Below are 26,824 nucleotides of genomic sequence, written 5' to 3' on the forward strand. Positions count from 1 at the left end.
GAAGCCGCTCTGCCATATTTACCAGCGCCGCCATTTTGTCGCTGTTTCCACCGCGTCTCCGTGGGTGAGGCCTCGGGGAATCTGCGGCCCGCCGGGAAGCCCTGAGCGCCGGGGAAGCGGTAATACTCGAGCAGCGGGCGGACGGGAAGCGCGTTCAGGTTGCCCCCTTGCCCGAGAGAGAGAGAGAGGAGGGGGAGAAGCCTTCGACCGGAGCGTCCACCCCACCCGGTGGCTGCTGCTGCGGCGGCGGCGATGGGCCGGTCTCGGAGCCGCAGCTCGTCGCGCTCGAAGCACGCCAAGAGCAGCAAGCACGGCAAGCGGCGGACCCGCTCGCACTCGCGGGACAAGGAGCGGCCCCGCAAGCGCTCCAAGTCCCGGGAGAAGAAGAGCCGCCGGCACGCGGCCAACCGGGAGTCGCGCTCCCGCTCCCGCTGCCGGACCACGCCGGAGCGCATCGACATCTTCGGCCGCAACCTGAGCAAGAGGAGCAGCCTGGATGAGAAACAGAAGCGGGAGGAGGAGGAGAAGAAAGCCGAGCTGGAGAGGCAGCGCAAGATGTGAGTGCGCCCGGCCCTTTTTTTTTTCCCCCGCGGCCTGCTCCGGATCGATGAAGCCTCGGCCTCGATTTTTGACACCGTCCCGGAATGGGTGTTGGGGTGGGGGGGGGGGGGGAGGAGGAGATTTCCTGCTGGGGGGGGAGAGGCCTGTGCTGGCCCTGGGAGTAGCCTTGGGGACTGGGCTGGATGGGGGGGGGGGGGGGGGGGGTGAAGAATGGAGGCGGCCGAGGGGCCCAGACCTGCTGCAGTTTGGTGATCGATCTAAAATGGCAGCCTCCCCACTCAGTTACAGAAAGAGTGCCCACACTTTTATGTCCTTGTGGAAAATATAAAGCTCTGACTCCCACTTGTACTGGGGGGGGGGGGGTCGTTAGTACGTAAACCAGGAGTACCTGATCCTTCTGTGGTGTTTTAATATTCGTAGATTATTTTATGAACTTCCCATATCCCACCCTGTGCATAACCTTGCAGTGATTACCTTCAGTCTGTTAATCCTTGGGTCAGAGTTTTGCTAATATACTGTACTGGCTCAGTGCATTATTTTGAGGGGTTTTGGCAGGGTCATTCCCAATGAAAAGGTTATTTCCCACTGGTTGTTGAGGACAGCACATTAGATTGGGTATCACTCTGGCAATTGAGCTTTTTAAAAAAGTTTCTGTACCATTAAGGTTTGTCTTCCAGTGGAAAGATATGAAATTCATCTAAATTGCGTGTGTTTGAGTTCTGTAGAAAAATAGATGTCGGCATGTTGGTGCTTAATGGGTATTACAAACCCATTAACATTCTGGCACTCATTGTACAATGGTTTCCAAAGTTACACCTGGAATTATTTTAGATTAAAATGGGTGCTAAAAGTATAACTTTATATGTGTTTAGCTTGCAGTCTGCATACTATTCAGGTGTATATTCAGGACCTTGAAAATGCACTCTGCTGTTGCAGGTTATTCTAGAGATAGGTTTATATTCTTTTAGTCCAGAAGAATGAATGGTGATCTCATTGAAAAACACAATTTCTAAGTGTTGACAAGGTATGTGTAAGAAGGACTTTTCCTTCTGACTGGAGAATCTGCAGTCGGGATCTGGAGTTGATTATTTAGAATTGAGATAATTCAGTTCAGTTGAGATCAATATATTTTAGATACTGAATCAATGACTTAAGAGCAATGGGGCAAGCTGAAATTGAGGTAGATATTGAATCATGAAGCAATCTTGGCCTGTTGCTGATTCCTTTTTCTTTCTTTGTTTCTGCCCTTGAAGTAGATCTTGTCTGTGGAACTCGTTGCTGCCCATTGACTCTATTTCGACAAAACTGCCAGCCACCTGAATTATCTACTTTTAAAAGAAGTTCTCACCTCGTCTTAGTTACTTTTGTCAATGTTGCTGTCCCTGGAACTACTCTCCCCTTAAATGTGTCATTAACACCCCTCTCAGAAAAAGTTATTGTTCTTTCTGCCCATCTCCATCTCCCCCAACCCCTTAAATCTTGAACTTACCTGTTCATTTTATTTTGGTAAATTCATGTTTGGATTGTTCCAATAAGATTTCCACTCCTGCCAGTACTAAAACAGCTCTAACTGAAGCCATAAATTTCATTTCTTGTTTCTTTCTGTATGGTGTTATCTTTTCTTGACCTGCCCAGCAGCCTTTGAGACTTCTTCCTACCATCCTCTTCTCATATATTTGTTATTCAGCTGTGTCAGACTGAACATATCTGGTTCCATTCTTCTTCCAGTCAGATCCAAAGCAATTGCTTTTATTCATATTGCAATGCCAGCACATCTCTAGAATTCTTCAAAAATCTCCCCACCCCAATATCATGTTCCAAAGAGCTGAAAATTGTTGTGCCATTTTCTTGACTTCCAGTACTGGAAGCAGGATTTTCCTCCAACTAAATATTGGGATTGGAAGGTTTTCTTCAGTTCCTGTTGCAAACTTTATTCCTCTGCTACCAACTCCCATCACTCTCCCTGTCAACTTCGTGGGTGGCACAGTGGTTAGCATTGCTGCCTCACAGCGCCTGAGACCCGGGTTCAATTCCCGACTCAGGCGACTGACTGTGTGGAGTTTGCACGTTCTCCCCGTGTCTGCGTGGGTTTCCTCCGGGTGCTCCGGTTTCCTCCCACAGTCACAAAAATGTGTCAGGTGAATTGGCCATGCTAAATTGCCCGTATTGTTAGGTAAGGGGTAAATGTAGGGGTATGGGTGGGTTGCGCTTCGGCGGGTCGGTGTGGACTTGTTGGGCCGAAGGGCCTGTTTCCACACTAAGTAATCTCATCTAATCAAAAAACTGAGGCCAGCCCAGCTCATTTGTACCCTTGCTATTGTATTTGACTCAGGTCAGTTTTTGACTACATGTCCTTGCAGTCATGAAGACCACTACCCTCCATGTCCATAATATTGTCTGACTTTTGGATGTAAGTTTGCTCGCTGAGCTGGAAGGTTTGTTTTTGGAGTTTTTCTGACTTTGCTCAGTGTGAGCTCATCTGCTGCTAAAACTCTTCTTGTGCTTGTGATGAATCTCTTTGCCAAATCCTATGCTTTTCTCAATGACCTCCATAGATTTGGGGTATTCAAAACTCAATTTGTCATCCTAACCTGCAATAACTTTGCATTCATTCATTTCCTGCTGACATGTATTGACTCTGGTCTGCTTTGTTTTTTTTTCTCTATCCCCTCTTTGACCTGGAAGCTCCCATCTCAACACAGTTGAGTTTTGTGCTCCCTCAGTTCTGACCTTGTACACCACCTACTTTAAATCACTCCATTGTGCTTTTAGCTACCTCAGGCGCAAACATTAGAATTCCATCTCGAAAGCCCTTGATGCACCTTTAAAAACGACTGATCACTTTTGAGATGTTTACCACCTTTAGAAGACTTTATAAATGTGTTCAGTTCCATTATTCATTTACTTCAAAGCCATTTTTAGTACAAAATTAATTTAATTTCAGCTAGTCTGTTATCCCTGTATTGAATTTGTTTACTGCGTATGCGGAGAGCTTGAGCTATAAGCATATTTCAGTATAAGGAAAATCAAATGTGTCGTGGTCTGGCAATAAGTGATTATTGCAAAATATGCCCAGTACACACATTTCTGGTGTCTCTGCTACTATGTAGACCACCTAAAAGAGATTCTATTGAACAGAGGACACCCCCTTTCTTCCACAGTGTTGACAAATCCAACCAATTGACCTCAGTTTTGTACCTGCTTCCAACCCACCTGTTGCCTTCCATTTTCTTGCATGTTCTATATTGGTGAACAACCATGGCACAGGCTAAGGAAGTGGTAACAAAGCAAAACTTGTGGGGAAGAAAATTTGTGGGAGATTCATAGAGTTCATGATAAGTTTACTTGAAAGACATTGCAAGGCAAACAGGGGAGATTTGTAGGAGAGAAATGGAGGCAATTAAACACTGAGTTTTGGTTTGTTTGGATAGCTGTCTGAGAAAACTCTGCTGCAATAAAATAAGATAATTTTAGGGCTGTAATCCAATTTTGGAATACAGACATAAGCTGCATATAAACATGGATTAAGAAAGAAAGATGTTTGGTTCTCCACTCTTTTTGCAGTCTAAATGCTATTGTCCATTACTGGCTTCCACTCCAGGGCTATTCAAGCAAAAATTCTGAACCCATTCACTTATTTTGTTTTAATCTAAAGTGATGTTGCAAGTCTTCTATGTAGTTCAGGTCCATTTTGCTTGGTGTGGCTATTAAATCAGTGATGAAACTTGCCTTAAAATCAATACTGCTTATTGGTTCTTTATTAAAATATAGACAATCTCAATTCATGCTTGTAAAATTAACACTGTACAAGGTTGATGTGGAATTTTGATCTAAAGACAAGTCTTGGGGGCTTAATAGTCGCTTTTCTCCTTTTTGAGTAACTGTGTGACTTGTTTAATGGAGAAATTATGTCAATTGTGAACTAAGTAGCCTTAGTTTCATTTCAGAAGTATGTATGCATGTAAGTGGAATATATATAAGTGTAAATTGAAGCAAAGTTAGAACTAATTCAGAAACAAAGGGGAATTTCTGTGCTTGAAAATAGAATGACTACCAATCTGTGAGTTGGAAGCAGGTACAAAACTGAGGTGAATTGGTTGGATTTGTCAACAACGTGGAAGAAAGGGGGTGTCCTCTATTCAATAGAATCTCTTTTAGGTGGTCTACATAGTAGCAGAGACACCAAAAATGTGTGTACTGGGCATATTTTGCCACAATCAATTATTGCCAGACCACGACACATTTGATTTTTCTTATACTGCTGTGCATTTCAGTTTTATTTAGATTAAAGATAAAGGTTTTTCAGTTCACCTTCATCTAACACTAATTAAGAAGTGAGAAGATAATAAGTAATGTCAGTGACCTATCAGCTACACTTCCTCCTCTAACTTTTGAACTTTGCTATTGCTAGTATTGCCAGCTATAATTCCTGATGAAGGGCTTATGCCCGAAACGTCGATTCTCCTGCTTCTCGAATGCTAACTCACTTGCTGTGCGTTTCTAGCACCACACTCCCGACTCTGATCTCCAGCATCTGCGGTCCACGCTTTCTCCTTACCAGCCATTATCAAATGCTCCCTTCCCATGTCTACCCATCTGATCCTTTTCATGTTATTCATTGAGGTCATATCATTTAGTGAAAATCAGGTAGGGATAAAAGTTCATTCCACACTTTGCAATCCCCTCTCCCAATCTCCACGTATTTTCCAATGAACTTGGAATTGAATCCTCTCTGATATTAAGTTGACATTTCCCAAATAATTTATCACTTCAGCTCTTCCAAAGCTGCTGATCATTGCTGTATTGCAAATGATTGTATGCCTTGGAACCTCATAGGCTAAAATCTATCTCACTACTGTATCTGCACTCAATCTCCTATATTATTGGGGTTATAAGTTCCAGGAGAAGGAAGAAGTATTCTTAACCTATTAATTCTCACCTCATTTTCTCCTTCCCAACTTGCACAATTGTGAAAAGATGTGCATTATTCAAAGTAAAAAGTTTTGGGTCTATGAAATTTCATCAAACTTCATTGTCATTTGTGTGGGTGCTTTCTTTCAAAACAGCTGTGTGGCATGTCTGCTTCAAAGCTAGGATGAATTTTCCTAAAATCAAGTGTATCTATCAGGAGGTGACGTGAAATTAACTGGATTTGCTACTGTAAGCTTTGAAAGTGCACAGTCATTTCAGATGTTATGTTGTTATCTTATTGTAATTCAGTAGCCCAGTCTTTAATTTCTAATATTGCAAGCATAATTCCTTAAATTATTCATGAGCTATGAAGTACATTATAACAATGCATCAGGAGTGAGAGTTCAGACATCCTTTGATGAATGAGTGTGTATATATATGCCACACGTGAAAAATTAAGCTAGATTCAAACAATACCTCTTTATATCCCTTCATCTGTTCTGACGAAGAGGTCAGTGGATTTGAAATGTTAACTCCATTTCTCTCTGTAGATGCTACCAGATCTGCTGAGTTTCTCCAGTTTATTTCTGTTCCGGGCCCTTAGCTCTTTTCTTCCTTTAACCATTATGTAAAAGTGCAAATAACTCCTGATTATTTCAATATAACTTATGAATGTTGAACCATCCCTGTTCTCAAATTCACTTGGAGTAATCGCTGAACAGTCAGGATTGAAATATTTTCTTCTCTTCCTCCACATAATGGTTGAGAGCTTTGTGACCAATCTCTTTGTTACTTTGGATGAGTGTTAAATTTGAGCTGTTATTGATCTGTTTAATGTGGTGCAGCTTTGACGTGTATTTATCAAATGAACCATGTGAATGTTCTGAAATATAGTTTTTTGAATGCTGCTAAAAATCTCAAAAAATTGATCTTGGAGACTTCAGTTGGCAGACGTGGACTTCAAATGCAACCATTAGAAAAAGAACAGAATGCACTTCAGCATCAATGTAGGGTGAATTAACAAACAACAGTATTTTATCCTTTGCTTAAATCAAAATCCAGATTTTTAGGTGGAGGTTGTCTATTTTTGTACATAATGTACATAAGCTGAGGCAACTATTTAACTTCTAAAATAAATGGTCCAGTGGTACAAGCACAAGTACAGGTCTAATGTACCTGGTCTGCTCCCATATCCTTTTCTTTTTCAAATTTGCTCCTCATTTAATCCCTTTATATGTGTTGACATGCTGTCTCCTCCAGTCACCATCTCTCAGACATTCCATAGGTGCACCGTCCTACATATTAAAAAAATGCAATGTTTCTGTCTCAGTCCTGACTTTCTGTATACTTTTGTCTCACCTTTTTGGTACTTCCCTGGCCGATTTCACCTTAAACTTAACAGAGCCTGTACTCATCAAACAATCTGCTTGCTTCCTAATTCATTACCCATCATGCTCATTGACATACTGTGGCTCCTTATCTTACATCACGTTTGAAATTTTTATCCTTGGCTTACTGTTTCTCCATAGCTTTACCTTTTTACATTCCACTGGTCAATTCACCTTCTGAGATCTCTGCAGTTACGGACACTTGTGCATGGCTGGTTTGACTCACTTTAACTGTGTCTTAAGTTTTCTAGGTTCTAACCTTGAGAATTTCCTACCTAAAACTCTGGTTCTGTGCATCTCTCCCCTCTTAAGATACTTTATTAAGATTTTGGTCATCCATCCTAATATTGTCTTATCTGTTTTTTTTGTCACAAGTATTGCATTAGGATGCTTTGCAATGTTTAATGTGTCATTTAAATAAAGTTGTTCAGTATGTTACATTCAGTCTTCTATGAAAAGCCCCTTCTGTTTAGGAACCAAAAAGATTTTCTATATTCGGTTAAATTCCTATCACTTACCCTATTTTATAAGAACGCACCATCTTAGTTTTTAAATTGGTCTTTGTTGCCTCATGCCAATTAGTGGCATGGTGACACAGTGGTGAGCACCGCTGCATCACAGCACCAGAGACCCAGGTTCAATTCCCGCCTCAGTCTGTGTGGAGTTGCACATTCTCCGTGTCTGCGTGGGTTTCCTCCAAGTGCTCCGGTTTCCTCCCACAATCCAAAAATATGCAAGTTAGGTGAATCGGCCATGCTAAATTGCCCGTAGTGTTAAGTGAAGGGGTAAATGTAGGGGAAATGGGTCTGGGTGGGTTACGTTTCGGCGGGTCGGTGTGGACTTGATGGGCTGAAGGGCCTGTTTCCACACTGTAAGTAATCTAATCTAAAAAGCTAGACTCCACACTTACTTTCTGAGATTTGTATGAGTAGGGTAAAGCTCAGGCTACAGAATATTCCCACTATTGACTTACAAAGGTTTTATATAGATTGACAATTATCTTTTAACTTCTATACCTATACCGTGCTCCTGGTATTCTATTCACCTTTTTATGACTTTATTTACTTGAGATGCTCCTTTGTCTTGGGAATGTAAGCCCTTGTCCTTTCTGCATGATTTTATTTACACATTTGTGCTACGATTTTGTTTCACGTACAGCAGTCTTCATACTGAGGTTATATATATATATATACCTCAGATAAACATCAAAGATCTTCGGGCACTATTTTAAGTACAATATTTTCTCCGTGTGGCTACCGTTAATTGACCCTGAATGAATATCACCAAAACAAACACTCTGATCATTTTCTGATTGCTATTTGTGGGGAACTTGCTTTTAAAAATTGATCACCATCTGTGTCTGCAGCTGTAACATCAGAACTAAGAACAGGATGAAGCTCTTAACCTTCCTCTGCCATTCAGTAAAATTGTGGCTGACTATACCATGCAAGATGGGAAATGGTGAGCTCGTTGTACTGCACTTAATTACAAATGTCATTTGACAAGGTTCCACATAAGGGCATTTGTGCAGAGTGGGAGTTCATAGTCTTGGGGTAACATACTGGTAGGGTTAGAAGACTGACTGGCTGGCATAAGTGAATCTTTCTCAGTTTGGCAAGATGTGATGAGTGGGGATCTGCATGGGGTCTGTGGTGTGCCTTCAACTTTGTAAACTTATATCAATGACTCAGATGAGACAGTCGAAGGCATCATGGCCACATTTGCAGATAGGAACATAGAAACAGAAGAATGCCATTTAGCTCCTTTGAACCTGTTCCACCACTTAATTAGATCATGGTTGATCTATGGCCTCAGTCCATGTACCTACCTTTGGTTCATAACCCTAATACCTTTACGTTACAAACATTCATCTGTCTCGGATTTTAAATCTGCCAAGTGATTCAGTATCCACTGCTTTTTGGGGCAGAGTGTTTCTTTATGTATAGAAGTGCTTCCTAACATCTTTCCTGAACTGGTTTGACCTGCATTCTCAGACTATGCATCCTAGTTCTAAAATCCCTAACAGTGGAAATAGTTTTTTTTTATCAATCCTGTCTTTTCCTGTTAATATTTTGAAAACTTTGATCAGATCACTCCTTAACGTTCTAAATTCTAGAGAAAACAGGCCAAATTTATATAATATCTCATAACACAAAGATAGGTAGGAAAATATGTTGTGATGATGACATAACAAGGATGCAAACCTAGATAGAAGTTGAGTGGGCAAAAATTGAGCAGATGGAATGTAACATGGGAAAATGTGAAGTTGTTCACCTTAATGGAAAGATTAAAGTAAAAGTCAATAGTCACAGCACAGAACAGATCTAAGTAAAGAAAATAGATAGTATTGCTGTGAGCACATATAATTGATGTAAAATTATCGGTATCTAGCAAATTGACTTGGTTTTTCCCTTGTTGGTCTCTTACACAAATGCCCAAACAAGATAGCAGGCAAATATCTAGCAAGCATTCATAGTATTATTGGGATGCATTACAACCAGGTATCTACGTAGTCGTATAGGTGTAGTCGTACTCAACTGTTTCATCAATGACCTTTCCTCCTCCATAAAATCAGAAATGGGGATGTTTGCTGGTGATGCGATGTTCAGAATCATTCATAATTCTTCAGATGGTGAAGCAATCTATGTGGCAACGCTTTGCGGCAGTGAGTAGGCCCAGCAGTACGGACTTGTGACGTTGGAGGAGAGTTTGCGTTCCCGGTGGCTTCAAGGCGGTCCTAACACTGCCGCGTGACAGTTACTGTGTCCAGCGCAGATTCAAGGTGTTAGAGATGGTTTGGGCCCAGTATGAGACCTAGAGGCATCAGTGGCTGCATTGGCAAGGTGGGCCCAAAGCAGACTCGTGGCAGCAGTGGAATGAATTTGGACAGGTACAGTACCAGGCAGTGTCAGTGGTGTCTGTATTGGTCACAATGTCAGTGAGGGCAAGTGTTGACTTTGGTTGCAGCAGCAATGGCAAGGCTCACCAGGTCCCTGGCCCATGACTGAACTCTTAACAAGAAGGACTTGAAAGTTGGACATTTTTTCTTTATTTCTTCATTTTTTATATCGGCCTTTATGGTTTATTTTTGCGTTCTAAGATAGTGCAAGAGAGGTGTAATTTTCTAGCAAGGTACATGTGACAGTTATTAATTCAAATAACAGTACAGTAGTACCACTTTATTTGCTAAATTTTGATACTTTAAATTCACTGTCATTGCCAAGCTGACTGAAGCAAAGTATGAAAGTTCTTTGAGGTTAAATATGTTTGCATCTATTTATCTGGTTGCAATGTATCTCAATAGTTAAAAATTAATTTGGAGAATTGTATTAGATGTTGGAAATTGCAAAAGTCCATTTCTTATATAAAAGCTTTCTGAGGTCTGCTTTTAGACAATTCATTTGCAAGTATGTTCATGTCCACAAACTTCCAAGTTTAGCACTTGTTGAAAGGTTTGGCTAACTTCAGTATGTGAAGAAGCAAACAAGGAAAGGTTGAGTGGTTCATCAAGCTGTCAGAAACGCTCCCATCATTAGTCAATGCACATCTTAGGAGAGACAGAAGAACAAACTCTCGACCAATTCAACAAGGTAAAATGAGAAATTCTTCTCACTGCCTAAGATGATCCAAACTAGTTCAGGAACTCAAACAGCAAATGCTGGAAAGGCTGAGCAGGCCTGGCAACATCTGTGAAGAGAAATCAGTGTTAACATTTCAGGTCCGGTGACCCTCAGAGGTCTGAGGAATGGTCGCCAGACCTGAAAGTTAACTCTTATTTCAGCAGGTCTGGCAACATGGGAAGAGAACTTTTCCAGCAATTTGTTTTTTTGTTTCTGATTTACTGCAGTTCTTTTGGGTTTTAAGTTCAGGAACTCGGGACTTTTTCACGTACTTTTTTTTGTATCGAGTAGTATTAGCCAAAGCAAGGGAGTAATCCTGATTTTTTTTTTAATTGTTATCCTATTAGTAGTGATACTGATACTATAGTACTGATTTTGTGCTGATATCTTTAGCATGAGCAACTATGCTTGTGGGAACTGAACTAATTCCCAAACTAATGCAGAATCTGCTCTCCATTGCACAGATCATATGAATTAACCTGTTTTTAGCAGCGTCTTGTTGATCGCTTTTGGGAAGCCTGTATGTACATTGTTCAGGTATAAGTATTCAAATGTGTCTTATAGTTTTACTGAAATCGCATTCACAGCACTGTATTTGGTTCCGCTATGGATGTTTTGTTTTCATATTTCTGTACTTATTTTTCAGTGTGGATAATTGCCCATTGCTGCCTTTTTTTTCCATTTTGTTTAGTATTGTGAGTTTAAAATCTTAACTGGTTGTTTTTAATCTTGGAAACGCTTAAAGCAGCGATTGGAATAAGTTACCTCAAGGAATTTTCATTAGCTCATTTGCATCCTATGAAAGAGCTAAATGTCAGCAGTTCTGCGAAACATGAAGGCTTGGCAAAATTACACTTTTCCCCAAATGAAGTCATTCCAAGTAATGTTTTTCAGTGGATTTCTCCTTTGATTACCAAATTCAATTAATAGCTGACCAGACAGCTTGTTCAGCAAATCAAAATAACCACAAAAATTCTGAATGGCTTGGCAACTAGTTGCTAATTAGTCATTAATTCAGATGCTGGTGCAAATAGAAGATTCTGCCTCATGAGGCTGGTTTTCATATAAACTGGTGAAATCAGTTATCATGTGGTCAGCAGGGTAATGTGTTCACGGTGCTGATAATTCATGGATCAGATAATTTAAATTGTCCATAGGGCCAGATTTAAATGGGTGTACAAAAAGTGCATTAGTGTTGAAAATAAGCAATTTGAAATTAGTAAAATTGAAACACAAGGACACTTGATCAGAAATGCCAGAAAGGGACAACACAAATCCTAAAGCCTTGAGAAAGATCCAAAATGGGTAGTTGTGTTTTAGAATCTGCCTTGTCACCTTCAACTATGTGAGAGTCCAAATTTACTCAGACTTAGGGATGAAAGTTCCCTTTGTAAATTGCAAATGCTCTGTTAAGAAAAAGTCTCACTTATATTATTGAGGAATGGCAACTAATGCAAAAATGTCTCTTTACAAGTAATTAACAATCTCACTCATAAACCACAAAATGGCTGTTGTAGAGAGAAAAATCCCATTAAGCAATGATCTTTACAGTTAGGACAGAAGGTAGGAAAGATTTACTTGGCATCTGGCCTGATGCTTAAATTGTATTCCTGAAATATTATTACCATTCTTCAGAAGCATCTTTGATTTAATTGGTACAAAATTCTTCAAATATTGTGGATGGGGAATCTTCTAATCTTTGCAAGGAGGCATGTTCCAAATTTGCTCGGGACAAATAGATCAAGTGGTATAGACAGGATAGATCAAATGAATCCTTTGAGTATAAAGGAGGTAGGAGTATACTTAAGAGGGAAACCAGGAGGGCAAAAGGGGACATGAGATAGCTTTGGCAAATAGAGTTCAGGAGAATCCAAAGAGTTTTTACAAATACATTAAGGACAAAAAGGTAACTAGGGAGAGAATAGGGCCCCTCAAAGATCAGCAAGGCGGCCTGTGTGTGGAGCCGCAGAAAATGGGGGTGATACTAAATGAGTATTTTGCATCAGTATTTACTGTGAAAAAGGATATGGAAGATATAGACTGTAGGGAAATAGATGGTGACATCTTGCAAAATGTCCAAATTAGAGAGGAGGAAGTGCTGGATGTCTTGAAATGGTTCAAGGTGGATAAATCCCCAGGACCTAATCAGGTGTACCCGAGAACTCTTGTGGGAAGCTAGAGGAGTGATTGCTGGGCCTCTTGCTGAGATATTTGTATCATCGATAGTCACAGGTGAGGTGCCAGAAGACTGGAGATTGGCAAATGTGATGCCACTGTTTAAGAAGGGTGGTAAGGACAAGCCAGGGAACTATAGATTAGTGAGCCTGACCTCGGTGGTGGGCACGTTGTTGGAGGGACTCCTGAGGGACAGGATGTGCATGTATTTGGAAAGGCAAGGACTGATTAGAGATAATCACCATGGCTTTGTGTGTGGGAAATCATGTCTCAGAAATTTGATTGAGTTTTTTGAAGTAACAAAGAGGATTGATGAGGGCAGAGCAGTAGATGTGAACTATATGGACTTCCGTAAGGCATTCGACAAGGTTTCCCATGGGAGACTGATGAGCAATGTTAGATCTCATGGAATACAGTGAGAACTAGCCATTTGAATACAGAACTGGCTCAAAGGTAGAAGACAGAAGGTGGTGGTGGAGGGTTGTTTTTCAGACTGGAGGCCTGTGACCAGTGGAGTGCCCCAAGGATCGGTGCTGGGTCCTCTACTTTTTGTCATTTACATAAATGATTTGGATGTGAGCATAGGAGGTACAGTTAGTAAGTTTGCAGATGATACCAAAATTGGAGGTGTAGTGGACAGCAAAGAGGGTTACCTCAGATTACAACAGGATCTTGACCAGATGGGCCAATGGGCTGAGAAGTGGCAGATGGAGTTTAATTCAGATAAATGAGGTGCTGCATTTTGGGAAAGCAAATGTTAGCCGGACTTATACACTTAATTGTAAGGTCCTAGGGAATGTTGCTGAAAAAAGAGATCTTGGAGTGCAGGTTCATAGCTCCTTGAAAGTGGAGTCGCAGGTAGATAGGATAGTGAAGGCGGCATTTGGTATGCTTTCCTTTATTGGTCTGAGTATTGAGTACAGGAGTTGGGAGGTCATGTTGCAGCTGTACAGGACATTGGTTAGTCCACTGTTGGAATATTGCATGCAATTCTGGTCTCCTTCCAATTGGAAAGATGTTGTGAAACCTGAAAGGGTTCAGAAAAGATTTACAAGGATGTTGCCAGGGTTGGAGGATTTGAGCTATAAGGAGAGGCTGTACAGGCTGGGGCTGTTTTCCCTGGAGTATCGGAGACTGAGGGGTGACCTTATAGAGGTTTACAAAATTGAGGCTCATGGATTGGATAAATAGACAAAGTCTTTTCTATGGGATCGGGGAGTCCAGAACTTGAGGGCATAGATTGGTGAGAGGGGAAAGATATCAAAGAGATCTCAGGGGCAACTTTTTCACGCAGAGGCTGGTACATGTATGGAATGAGCTGCCAGAGGAAATGGTGGCAGCTGGTGCAATTGCAACATTTAAGAGACACTTGGATGGGTGTATGAATAGGAGTGGTTTGGAGGGATATGGGACTGGGTGCTGGCAGGTGGGACTAGATTGGGTTGGGATATCTGGTCGGCATGGGTGGGTCTGTTCCCATGCTGTACATCTCTATGATAAATAATTGACAAAAAATACTCTCAAAAATGCAGCCATTGGTTTGCAGATAGGAACCCATCACTCAAAAAATTGCAAACATAGTGATGTATGAAAAAGTTGTGAAAGGCACACTCAATTGCTGAGTGGCATCATCTTCATAAGTCAACTTTCATTTCCCATAATATCTTAAGAAACATCTCATCTGATGATGGCCCCTAATCAAATGTAGACAGCCCATCAAATGCCACTTCCTTTACTGATTTTAAACCATCATCAAATGACTAAAATATCTGTAGAGCATAGAATATTCCAGTGCAGTACAGGCTGTTCGGCTCTTGATGTTGCACCGACCTGTGAGACCAATCTGAAGCCCATCTAACCTACACTATTCCATTCTCATCCTATCCAGTGACCATTTAAATGCCTGTAAAGTTGGCAGGTTTACTGCTGTTACAGGCAGTGCATTCCACATCCCTCCTACTACTCGGAATAACGAAACTACCTGTGACATCTGTCTTATACCTTTCACCCCTCAATTTAAAGCTATGTCCCTTCATGCTAGCCATTGCTATCCAACCTATCTAACCCTCTGATTATCTTATGTGTCTCAACTCAGTCACCACTCAACCTTCTAACAAAAACAGCCTCAAGTTCCTCAGCCTTTCCTTGTAAGATCTTCCCTCCATGTCAAGGAACATCCTAGTAAATCTCCTCTGAACCCTTTCCAAAGCTTCTATATCTACCAATAAAAGCTAACACACCATATGCCTTCTTAACAACCCTATCAACCTGGGTGGCAACTTACAAGGATCTATCTATGTGGATACAGATCTCTGAATTGAATTGAATTTATTGGCATGTGTACCAAGGCAGAGTGAAAAGCTTTGTCTTTCGAGCAATACAGGCAGTTCACATAGTTAAGTAGCATAGATAATAGGTAATCACATCCACATTCCTGTTCATCTACACCACCAAGAATCTTACCATTAGCCCAGTACTTTGCATTCCTGCTACTCCTTCCAAAGTGAATCATCTCACACTTTTCTGCATTAAAGTCCATTTGCCACTTCTCAGCCCAGCCCAGCCCTACACTTTATCTATGTCTCTCTGTAATTTACAACATCCTTCATCACTATCCACAAATCTACCAACCATAGTGTCATCCCCTCATCTGGGTCATTTATAAAAATGACACAACAGTGGACCCAGAACAGATCCTTGCAGTACCTCACTAGTGATTTCTGATCCAAACTGCTAAATCACCCTCATTCCCATGCCTCCACATATTGTACTTGATGGTTTGTACAGCATACATTAGTTGTCAGTTTCTTCTCCTTGTCTTTTTGATTAGATTACTTAGTGTGGAAACAGACTCTTCAGCCCAGCAGGTCCTCCGAAGAGCACCCACCCAGACCCCTCCACCTAACGCTACGGGCAATTTAGCATGGCCAATTAACCTACCCTGCATATCTTTGGACTGTGGGAGGAAACCGAAACACCCGGAGGAAACTCGTGCAGACACGGGGAGAATGTGCAAACACAGACCGTTGCCTGAGGAGGGAATTGAACCTGGGACCATGGTGCTGCGAGGCAGCAGTGTTAAACCACTGAGCCACCGTGCTGCCCCCACTTTTTCAATTTTCTCTGAGCATTCCATTTTTGACGTGGTTCTCAGTTGTTATACACCTGACAACTGGTTTTTTGTTCGCACCTTTAATTACTCAGTGCTTCCTGTCCCGTCATAGTTAACTTTGTTTTATGCTTCTTAAAACTGTAATGTGCCCCAGTCTGCTACAGCTCTTGATTATTTCCTCAGATGATAAATTGAGATCCAAGCTCTGAGTCTATCTTCTCCCTGATGTTTCTGATGCCTTACAAGGCAACTTGGTGTTCCCATTTTGTCCTAATTTAGAAAGCTCAAACTGTTTTCTTTCTTGATATAAATAGAATGACAACTTTAAAAAATTTTACCAAAGTATGTAGGTCCTGCTCATATTAATGTTAGAGTTAATGTGGACATATAAGGGCCTGGATGTTCCAATAACTCATAAAGCTGGTACTTTTCTCAAGGATTGTGTCGTTTTTTTCAGAGGGGTCATAAAATAGTCCAGGCTCCGAAACAACAAATGATACCGTAGGACTTTGACCTGTAAGCCTTTGTTTCATTTTTACTGTGTTTGAGTGGTTTGCTTATTGGGACTATTGTGTATTTTCAGAACAGCATAATTAAGTCTAGTTTGGATAGATAAGGTCTGTGAGTATTCGATATTGTGTTCTTTAGATTTCATTTTGTAATTTTGTGAATAAAGTTTTCTGTTTTAAAACCTGGTAGTCAACCTAGCTAACTTACTCCGGGTAATTTTCACTGTACGCTGACTGAAACAAATTGCAAAGTTACGGTCTGGGCTGCCTGCTTGAGAATGTTTTGAGTGCTTGAGCCTACTTCATAACATAATCGAATAGTCGTTGCAGCAGCATGGACTTGTGTTATGCGCCATTACGCTGTGAAAGCCCAGAGACAGCAGACTCAATGGATACTACTTGAGAAATGGATGGCTCACATGGGCAGTTCCCCAGCATCGAGGCTGACCATGTCTCCTCTATCCTCTCCCCTCCCAAAATCCTTAACATCAGAAAATTCAAAAACCTTGATTAGCTCCTGGGTAACTATTAAGCTGATGCACAACTACACCTCTCTTGACTCCTTCTGCCATTGGGACCCCTGACGACTGACTACATATTGCCTGCCCTGATACTGTTCTTTTGCCCCATCTCCCACAAAGCACCAGCCCTGACAACCATGCACACACTGTCACGCACATATATACAATGTACCTCTCCATGTTGCTGCTAGACATGGATGTCTCAGATTTCAAGTATGCACTGTATTTCTGAAGTAACCAGGCTCTAGATACCTAACTAGAAATGCAAAGCCCAATAGCAGCATTTTTTAAACAACAAATTATACTTGTTGGAATATCTGGACCAGGATTTACTCTTGAAATGGGAATGATTAAAGGATCCTAACATGCTTTGATTAAAAAAACAAATACAGGTGCACAATTCTTTATCTGAAATGCTCGGGACCAGCTGGTTTTTGGAATTCAGAATTTTAAAACATCTTACTGGAGGAGTAGACTCACTCAATAAAATGGGCCTTGAGAGAGAATTGAGATCTGCGGTGCTTGGCCATGCCCCCACACGTCTCAACTGAGTGACATGCTTCGAGTGGGTGTCGACTTGGGTGAACTGTTTGCATGCCAAACAACCTTGTTAATGAGAAAAAACCTCTCAAAAAGACTTTGGAGCTTTTCAGAACTTTGGATAAAGGATTGTCTACCTATACTTGAAAAATTTCAGTCAGAACCTATTAATACATGTATTTATGACCTGTTTAATGGCAGTAAAAATATACTTTGCAAATCAGGATACACAAAACCATTAGCAACGATGGATTTTGCTTTTGCAGCTCCTAGAGTACGTACTTTCAGTGAAATGAATTTTATGCATTTTTGCATTCCTTAATTAAATGCATTAAGATTCTATCTCTATAGATTCTTTGAGCTTGGATTGGTTTCATCTGGGCCATTGAGTCTTATGCGATCACACTCAAACTTGGAGGAGGAAAGCTTGAGAATCCTGCAGAATGTCTTCTGTAGATTGATTAATTCAGTGTATGATTTTTTTTGGAGATACCATTCATGAAGGGGAGACAGTGCCATACTGATAAAGTTGTTACAGGTTATTAATTGAGGGTCAGGTTGATGCTCTAGGTTCATAGGTTCACATCCTATTATAGTAGCTGATGGAATTTAAACAAATCAATAAATGATTTTGGAATTGAAAGCAAGTCCCAGTAGTGCAGCTGATGGAACTGCTATTGATTGTTGTTAAAACATATCCAGTTCACTCCTGTCTCCTGAAGCATAGGATTCCAGATACACAGAAATTTGGTTGACTCTTAACTGCGCTGAAAAATTGCCACTCTGTTCAACGGCAATTAAGGATGGGCAGCAAATGCCACCTTTGCCAATGACACTCCTATCCCATTAAATAATAAATTTTACAAAGTCTCGGCAGACTGAGGACTAAGTATGGTTCCCATATATTATGGAGGGGAGCAGAATTAAGGAGGTATGGAGAAAGTAAACCATTTTTAAAAAAGGGAAGCAGGTGTAAAGAAGGAGGGGAAAATGATTTTTACATAGCAGAAGTAATTTGCAGGAAATTTAAGTGGTTTTGAAGTGTAAATGCTGTTGTAACACCAAAAAAAAACCAGATTGCACACAACAAATCCCCACTAACAGTGTACAATTAATAATCAAATAAACTGTTCAAGCATTGTCGTCACATTAATCATTGGTCAGGTCTCCAGGGGTGAATTCCCCTGCTCTTATTCAAAATAATTCTAAGGGCGCTTTTAACTTGCACCTGAGAGGGCTGAAGTTTTATTCACACTTTCAGCGGCTTCCCTATTAATATGGTGCATAGTCAACCTATGTTATGTGCAGTTGTGTATGGATTGGCCCACAATATTCTGATTTAGAATGGAGGCTACTATCCCCAGATTAATAGTAGAACTCTTTGTTCTTGGATTTTCCCACTTTTACATGCTTGCTAATTGTTTTCTTTCCTTCACTTAAGTCGACAGCAGGAAATAGAAGAGAAGCTGATTGAGGAAGAAACTGCAAGAAGAGTGGAAGAACTTGTAGCCAAACGTGTGGAAGAAGAGTTGGAAAAACGTAAAGATGAGATTGAGCGTGAGGTACTCCGGCGTGTCGAGGAGGCCAAGCGCATTATGGAAAAGCAACTGTTGGAGGAGCTTGAGCGGCAGCGACATGCTGAGCTCGCTGCACAGAAAGCTAGAGAGGTAACGCTCGATCGTTGGAAAAGCAAACGACAGTCCATGGCAAAACTTTCAGTCGCAGTCAATGGTCACCACTTAATCTTCATCAGTAAATGGAATCAGAATACATCTTTCCCTTTTCCAGCAGTCTGCAGTACCATAGCTTTGTTTTTCATAAGTTGTATTTCTTCTGATGTACAAATGAACATTTTGTAATGGTTTGAGATGCTAAATGTAGTTTTTAATTAGGCTACACAAAGCATTGTTCCATGGCATTTGCTCTTTAAATTCAAGAACTTTTGGTTAAAAAAAAATACTAATGTGCCAGCATAATTTCTGTTGAAAATCTTTTCCCCACAATTGAGTTTAATTGAAACTTTTGCCATGGCTGCAGAATTTTTAACCTAACCATGCAAAAGCTTTTCTCCTTAAGGCTTTTCAGTCTCGCAATTTGCCCTTCATTTGTGTAAACACTTTGTATTTCATCCTTACTCCGTGGCTTAGTCTTTCCAAAGCTGAAGTAGGTCAATGTGGTTGAACTTGCAGTGCTTGCTCAAGGCAAGTGGTTTATGTTTGCTATATATCCATCTTAAATTAGATTATAAAGGGGAAATTTTAACTTGAGGTTTCTGATATCAGCCTCCATTTTATTCAAAGGATTCTTGTGGGACTGGAGCTAGTCCTTTGTTAGCCACCTCCAGCATGTAGTTATAAGTACCTATCCCTCCCAAGAGGGCTATTGGCGATTGGTGAGTCCCTCCTTGAAGCTAGACATCCTATATATTAAATGGTCATGGTATTAGAAGCTGGAAAATGTCTTCCTGTGAAATAATGAATTGCTACTTCTGTTAATTTTGCTTGCACTCATCACCCCTGGATTCTGAAATGAAATGTTTAGTTATACAGAAAAGTGCAATACCCAGCTGACCATTCAACTTCAAAACTTTTCACATTAACCGTTTGAATATAAAGTGACTTAGGGAAGTGGTGGTGCAGAGTAATTTCACTGGACAACAGGCTAGTATGTGGAAACATGGGTTTGAATCTCACCATGGCAGATTTGAACTCAATAAAAATCTGGAATAAAAAGCTGGTTTAATGGTGACCATGTAACCCATTGTCAATTATGTAAAAGTACTTTAGGGAGGGAGATCTGCAATATTCCAGATCCAAAGCTATGTGGTTGACTTTCTACCTGTGGGCAATTAGGAATGAGTGATAAATGAAGGCCGAGCCAACAAAGCCCTCATCCTGTGAATATTTTACAAACCACCTCATTGACGTGTGCATTTTCTTTCACATAATACATTTAAACTTTAATGTCAGGCATTGTGTAGAATTAGGACTAAAGCAAGCATGGTGCTTTTTTACCATATAGTGCAAGCAATCCAGTGTTGCTTTGTAAAGTTTTATACAGCACGTGGCCCTATACATTTATGCTGACACCCTGTTCATACTGACCAAAAAAGTTGAAGTCCCAGTTCCTTTTCTGTACATTCATGCCAAATATTTACAGGCCATGTCAATGACATACAAAAAAAATAATTTTCCTTTGTTTTATAATTATCAAAGGGTTTTATTATCTCTCTCAAATAGTCCCTGCCTTCGGGTAGGTGTGCATCTTTTTTGTAGTTGATCAGATTTTCTTGTAAATGATGGAAGGAGAAAATGTCATAATCTCGTGATTGTCAAATTGAAACCACAGACTTAAATTTGGATCTTTGCTGCCCCTCTCCTTTTGTTTATTTCAGCATATTTCACTTTCATTTTATGCCTTCCTCTCTTCCCCTGCCTTCATATCTCAATTCAGACCACAAACAAGATCGAAGTCTAGACTCAGACGTAATGCACAGCATCATATGACCTTAACACTCAAAAAGAAATCCACGTGTAAAGTTCCTTACTTTGTACAAAAGATAAAAAAAAATACTGTAAGTTTTAATACCCCTCCTTTTCTGGAAGGTAAGAATGAATTGCATTTGTTTGTCTTATGCTGTGTCATGTTGACAAACGGCATTAGCACATTTAGTGATTGCCATTTAATCAACATTGATGACTAAGACTGCATATTATTGGCCTGAGGTCTTCAAAGGGATGGTGGTTAGTTTGTTTTGTTGATGAAGATGTACTTATTATTCCTCTAGAAATATAACCACCAGAACTTTGGTTACATTGACTTATGATGTATTTTACAATTAATTACATTTTGGTACCTAAACTTGCAATTTCTTGCTTTAATCAGTTGACATCAAGTGAAGGAGTGTTTTTTTTGTTTACTCAGTTGGTCTGTCACAAGATTTTTCATTTCAGAATTTTCTTGTTTGCAGCCTTGAAGGGGAATCATTCTACATTTTCTTTACATTGAATGCATCAAAGAGCAGCATAAAATGTATTAGGAAAATGCTACAGTTAATTTAAATGACATTTTCAAAAATTAAAGACCTTCAAATTGAGTTTATATTCTGAAACACTATTATAAGTTGCATGATAGCCAGTGCTGCCTTATTTTTGTGTTTTCATTTCATTTTAGTTGTAAGTGTTCAGCATATTGATATACTGTAAGATGATGTCTATTGTGTTATAATTTGCATTCTAACTTATTTGTATCCAGGTATTTAAGTTCCAGGGTTGATGAGTGTCAGCTTGTAGCACATTACTAATCATAGTAAGATCATTTTTTTCATGTTTCTTCATAGTTTGCTTGGCTTCATGTTAACATTGTCATCCTACAGACAAAGGGCAAATTTCCTGGGCCATTCACAGTACAGAAAATATAATCTTCCGTTCTGTGCACATTGTGAAATTGTAAACATTAAACACCTACTGGGTGTTTGCCTGAACTTTGTAGCGGAATGACCTTCAAACTTTCAAATGTATTTAGTAGCTGAAGTAGATCATAACAAAAATCTTTCAATCCAAAAATCAGTATAAATTATTGAGCATTTACTCATTCCCTTGTAATAACGAAGTTCCTTGATTTGAAAAGTTGCTGGATCACAAATAGCTTAAATGGCACTTAATGTTCTCAGAACGGAACAAACCATCATTTCTCCTACTGTGAAAGGTGTTCTCAGTTCCACAGAAGGATGGATTAAAGTTTGTATTTTTCACTAACAGTAAATGTATCTTTCTTATTAATTGTTTGCCTTAGGAATGGTGATTTATATTGTTTCTTCTTACCGTAAACATCTGCATTCCTCAGCTCAGCCTACGTTGTGTTGTGTTTCTTGTTATTGGCTGAGCTGCTGATGCAGGTGTTGCCAAGCTAACAGTACAAATCAGTTTAAAGAGGAAGCTGGCGCATATGGCAGCCGAGGAGCACACTCTGCAGGACACTGGACGAGACAGTAAATATTCAACTTTTAATGCTGATTAATGGCGTTGTAGGTAAAGAATACGTAGGTATTTGTAATTGCTGAGAAAAAAACTCTATCTTTTTTATTTTTGTTAATGTAATTGGTAAAGTTTCTTTAGCAGTTGTATTGTGTGGTTTAAAAATAGTAATATCAGCAAGCCTGACAAAGGAGGGTTTGGGTCATTGCTGTTTGAGGGCTGGGGTGGGATGGTTTAAACCCAGGAAGAGTTTAATTAGGGGCAAAATAGTTCACAAGAATGGCAATAAAAATGTGGCTGTCTTGGGCATAGTCAGAGGAAGGAAAGAATACTAAGGGAAGGAGCAGTTAGTGTAGATGCAATATTAAAATTATTTCTCTCTATTAACATTATATTGTCTCCTATTTAGGAGGAAGAACGAGCTAAACGAGAAGAACTTGAACGAATATTGGAGGAAAATAATCGAAAAATAGCAGAAGCTCAAGCTAAATTGGTAGGTTTCAATAAGATTAAATTAATGTATTAAATGGAATGGAGCAAATCCTTCTCTTATTGTGAAAGATGTTCTCAATTCCGTAGTAGGATAGATTAAAGCTTGTATTTTTCACTAAGCGTAATTGTATCTTAATTGCTTGTCTTGGGAATGATGATTTATAGTGTTGCTTACATTAAATGTTTGCATTCTTCTCTTCAGCCTGTATTGTGTTGAGTATTGGTGTTGACTGAGCTTCTTGATGCAGTTACCAAGCTAACAGTATAATTTATTTGAAAAATGAAGATGGTGCGTTTGACAGCTGAGGAGTCTTTACCTCTGTTCACCATAGAACATAAAGGTGGTATTCTTCTAACAGAACAGATAAGATGCAAATGTAGCAAGAAAGAATGGTATATTGATATTAATTTCTTCCAAACTTGAGGGCACCAGTTCATTATACTTAGTTACAGATGCAAATTATATGGTTGTCACCCTGTGAGGATAGAGGGATGATATACCCCTCTTCAGTCGTTTTTCACACAGGAAGAATATTCTTTTGGGTTTCCTTACTTTATGGTTGCAGTGTACTTTAGTTCGTTAAGGAGCTTCTACGTGTTAGCTACTCAATCCAATTATAGTAACTCCACTGTCACTGGCTCAGGTTATAGTTCATGTCATGTTTTCAAGTCTCTCAGTAACTGTGACTCAGTACTGACTCTCAGTGCATGTCCTCAGCCTTATTATTTGATACATTTCTGTGTTGGGTATCTCTGAGTATGATACAAATGAGTGCTTCACTGCTTGACTACTGAAGCTTCTAAGTTCTGGTTTTCTAGCTAGACTACAGAGTTCTTGATCTTACTCATGGATATTCCTTGTTAAAATTCGCAGTATTCTTGAGCATTCTGTCTTCCAATCAGTTTTCTGTTCTGGTGCGCACAACTAAAACAATTGCATTGTGATTCGCACAGCTTTTCTCAATATCAATTACAAACTGGAATCAGCTTGCCAATTCAAATTAAGTAGCCAGAGTGCTGTGTTTGCTTACTGGAATTGATTGATTTGTTTGCTTCTTTCCCATGGACTGGGTTGTTGCTGAAAACATTTCATCTAGCTTCAAGTTCCTGAGCACGCACTTAACTCAAGAAAAAACAGTTGAACAGCTCCCCCTCCCCCCTGCCAAAACAACCTACTAAAGGGTGCAGTTTAATACGTTCTCAACTAAGATATGATCATCGTTGTATCCTTAACACCATATCAACCCAAGTACAGCCATCCTGTTTGGTCTCACTTCTAGTTCTTACTCAGACTGTGCTCGAACCTGTAAATGTTTGGCCTTGCCATTCAATTTGAAATCTTTGTAAGAGGCAATAGCCAGTTTCTCTACAGTAATTTATTTGACTATTGTTTATGATCCTTTGTGATTTAATATGGATGATATTTTCCAAGCAACCAAATAGTTATTTTAATGACTGTTGAAATCAAGGACTTCAGGACTGTTATCTGGTTCTACTTGATTTAATTGAAAATGTCAAACTTTGGCCCACTTAAAGAATGGCTGAAGGTTAGACCTTGTTAGGCATGAACCTTTGCAGATATCATATTGTAATGTTTCAGGATTTTCAAAAATTTCACAGTCTAGCAGTCAGTATGGTAGAATTTTTCATGGACAGGATGGCATGGACCTCTGCAAAACTCAGAAGCAAGTCTCTTTAAGGGCAATGATAGATTTTGGGGGCAGGTAAAATAGCTCTGTGATCACTAGGGTTTCAAACGATGTCCCTGTCTTTACTAACAGCCTTTGCTGTAGTTATATACGGAAGGACTCAACGCACAGCAAATAGCTACTTATTTTGCAGTCTCCCTGTTTAAAAGCCAAAACTGTCCTTAAACAAGTTGTGCAGTGAATGTCAAGTAATAGAATTACAAATCAAGTTGAAAGTCCATGAGGTGCAGATGTGACAGGTTTATGAACTCATGCAAAAACATAATTTGCTTTCAGCATCCAAAAAATTAAAACTATAGCGATGTTACATGGATGATATCTAAACATTAATGAATTCAATTGCAGTAATTCCATGTAAACACATGCGATCCAAGTATTGTGCAGGTCTATGACTCTATATCAATGATTCATAAGACCCACTTACCCATGATTCTCAGGACTTAAGCTCCTGGGCCTTGGGAACTGACTTTTCAGCAGTATGCATTTCACCTCTGATATTTCTTCTCATGGTATTATCTTGCCTCAGTAATAACCTCACTTCTGATACCCAATTCAAAACCAGAGCTCATAGTTCTGAGTGATTAATACCTTTGATACATTATTGAACACGTGCTATATTGTTGAAGGAAGTTTTTTATTTGTTGCATTATCTGTGTAGATGGATTTAGAGAATCCCAAAGGACTATTCAAATGAGAGCAGGTGTATTTTGATATCATGGTCAATATTTATCTCTCAGCTGACACTTTGCATAATGTTTAATAATATTTGTCTCACTTGTGGGATCTTGTGTGTAAACTGGCTGCTGCATTTCCCAGTAGGTCATTACTGAAAGCAGTTCAAAAGTATTAAATGAGCTTTGGAGTATTTAGAAAATAAGAAAGTCACAAGTTGTTGGAGTATATAAATGTGAGACCTTGTATATACATTACACCAGTTCAAGCCTTGATTTCAAATTAAAAATGGGCTCAATTTCCTTAGTCCTTTTGACATGAAGGTATATCCTATGACAGCATGGATCTATATGGTAGACTGATCTGAAACGTTTTTATTTTTTGCGTGACTGCTATCTGCCCAAAAGAATCAGAATTATGTGAATGTTTTTGTTTTCAGTGGTGAATGCACTCTTGCCATTCAGAGGTTTTTCAGTTTGAAATAACATAATACCAAGTTGTTTTCTTTTAATACCTTGGTGATTTAAGGTATCTTGGTGCCTTTTGAATCTGACAGCTAAAGGATTGGCATCTAATATTGGTTTCCACAATGACTTTTACTTAAATGTATCTCAGAGAATTGAAGCCATTTCAGAGCAGGTTTGCCTGAGCTTGCTATTGTGATCCATTCTCAAAATGTCAACTTGTTTTCTGCAATGGAAACTGTTGATTTTTAAGCAATTGATTTTTAAAATTTGAATTTACAGGCTGAAGAGCAATTGAAAATTGTTGAAGAGCAAAGAAAAATCCATGAAGAAAGGATGAAGCTAGAGCAAGAAAGACAGCGCCAACAAAAGGAAGAACAAAAACTGATCCTGGGCAAGGGGAAGTCCAGGCCAAAGCTGTCCTTCTCACTGAAAAGCTCTGTTGGATAACTTTGTGCTTGTGTTCTTTTTTTTAACCTTGTAGCTTCATGTTGAAGTGTTTTTGGAAAAGACAAAGTTCGAATGATCAGATGTGGGCTGTGCTCTACAACATTTCTTAGCAGAATGAGAAATGTGATTTTAAAACTGAAATCCAACATCCTGTTTATCAGTACAATGGAACCCTGTATAGAGCATCTCTGATTTGTAGATGTAAAATGTTCTCAAACAAATCATCCTCATCAGTTTTCTTCACAAATTGGCTGTAGTAGATTGGGACTTTGAAAGATTAAGGGATCTTCACAGAGATGATCTAAAGATGGGTTCCGCTGTCGTTAACTTAGCAAACCCAATGTGATGTAAATGTTAAGTAGTATTGGGATGATGTAGTAATATCAACTGTAAATGAAGCAAATTAGTAATGGTGCCCATTTTAAATTCATTTGTTTTTGATCTGTAATCAAAATTGATAGCCCGACAAACCCTGAATTAACCGTGGAGTCTGTCTGTGGTGTGTTAACAAATTCAATGCTGTTGTCTCTGGAATGGCTGCTGACATTCACAGGTAAGGAAACTCACCACATTCTGGGGGCAAAGAGAATTATTGTCTGGATCTGCAGTACATATACCTCTTAATGTTCTGATTTGTTTTCATCATTTAGCAAAAGTTAGCGTGCTTTTTTCCCCATATTGTAAATGTACAAACTACACAAATAAAAATAAGATTTTAAATGCA

General features: G+C 39.6%; 1 protein-coding gene across 1 annotated transcript; it reads left to right on the forward strand.

The window, feature by feature from the left end:
- Window positions 1–26,824, forward strand: LOC132816356 (arginine and glutamate-rich protein 1-like). Its single transcript, XM_060825815.1, has 4 exons — window positions 1–557; window positions 18,779–19,004; window positions 22,723–22,806; window positions 25,933–26,824. The coding sequence occupies exons 1-4, from the start codon at window positions 253–255 to the stop codon at window positions 26,098–26,100; spliced, it is 783 nt and encodes a 260-aa protein (XP_060681798.1). The 5' UTR covers window positions 1–252; the 3' UTR covers window positions 26,101–26,824.

This window comes from Hemiscyllium ocellatum, chromosome 6, assembly GCF_020745735.1.
Source record: "Hemiscyllium ocellatum isolate sHemOce1 chromosome 6, sHemOce1.pat.X.cur, whole genome shotgun sequence".
Taxonomy (NCBI): Eukaryota; Metazoa; Chordata; class Chondrichthyes; order Orectolobiformes; family Hemiscylliidae; genus Hemiscyllium; species Hemiscyllium ocellatum.

Bases quoted from the DNA above. Each gene is read 5' to 3' on its own strand.
- LOC132816356 (XM_060825815.1), top strand. From the start codon at position 253: ATGGGCCGGTCTCGGAGCCGCAGCTCGTCGCGCTCGAAGCACGCCAAG. The intron at 19,005-22,722 runs GTAACGCTCGAT...TCTCCTATTTAG, and splicing joins CTGCACAGAAAGCTAGAGAG to GAGGAAGAACGAGCTAAACG. The intron at 22,807-25,932 runs GTAGGTTTCAAT...TTGAATTTACAG, and splicing joins CAGAAGCTCAAGCTAAATTG to GCTGAAGAGCAATTGAAAAT.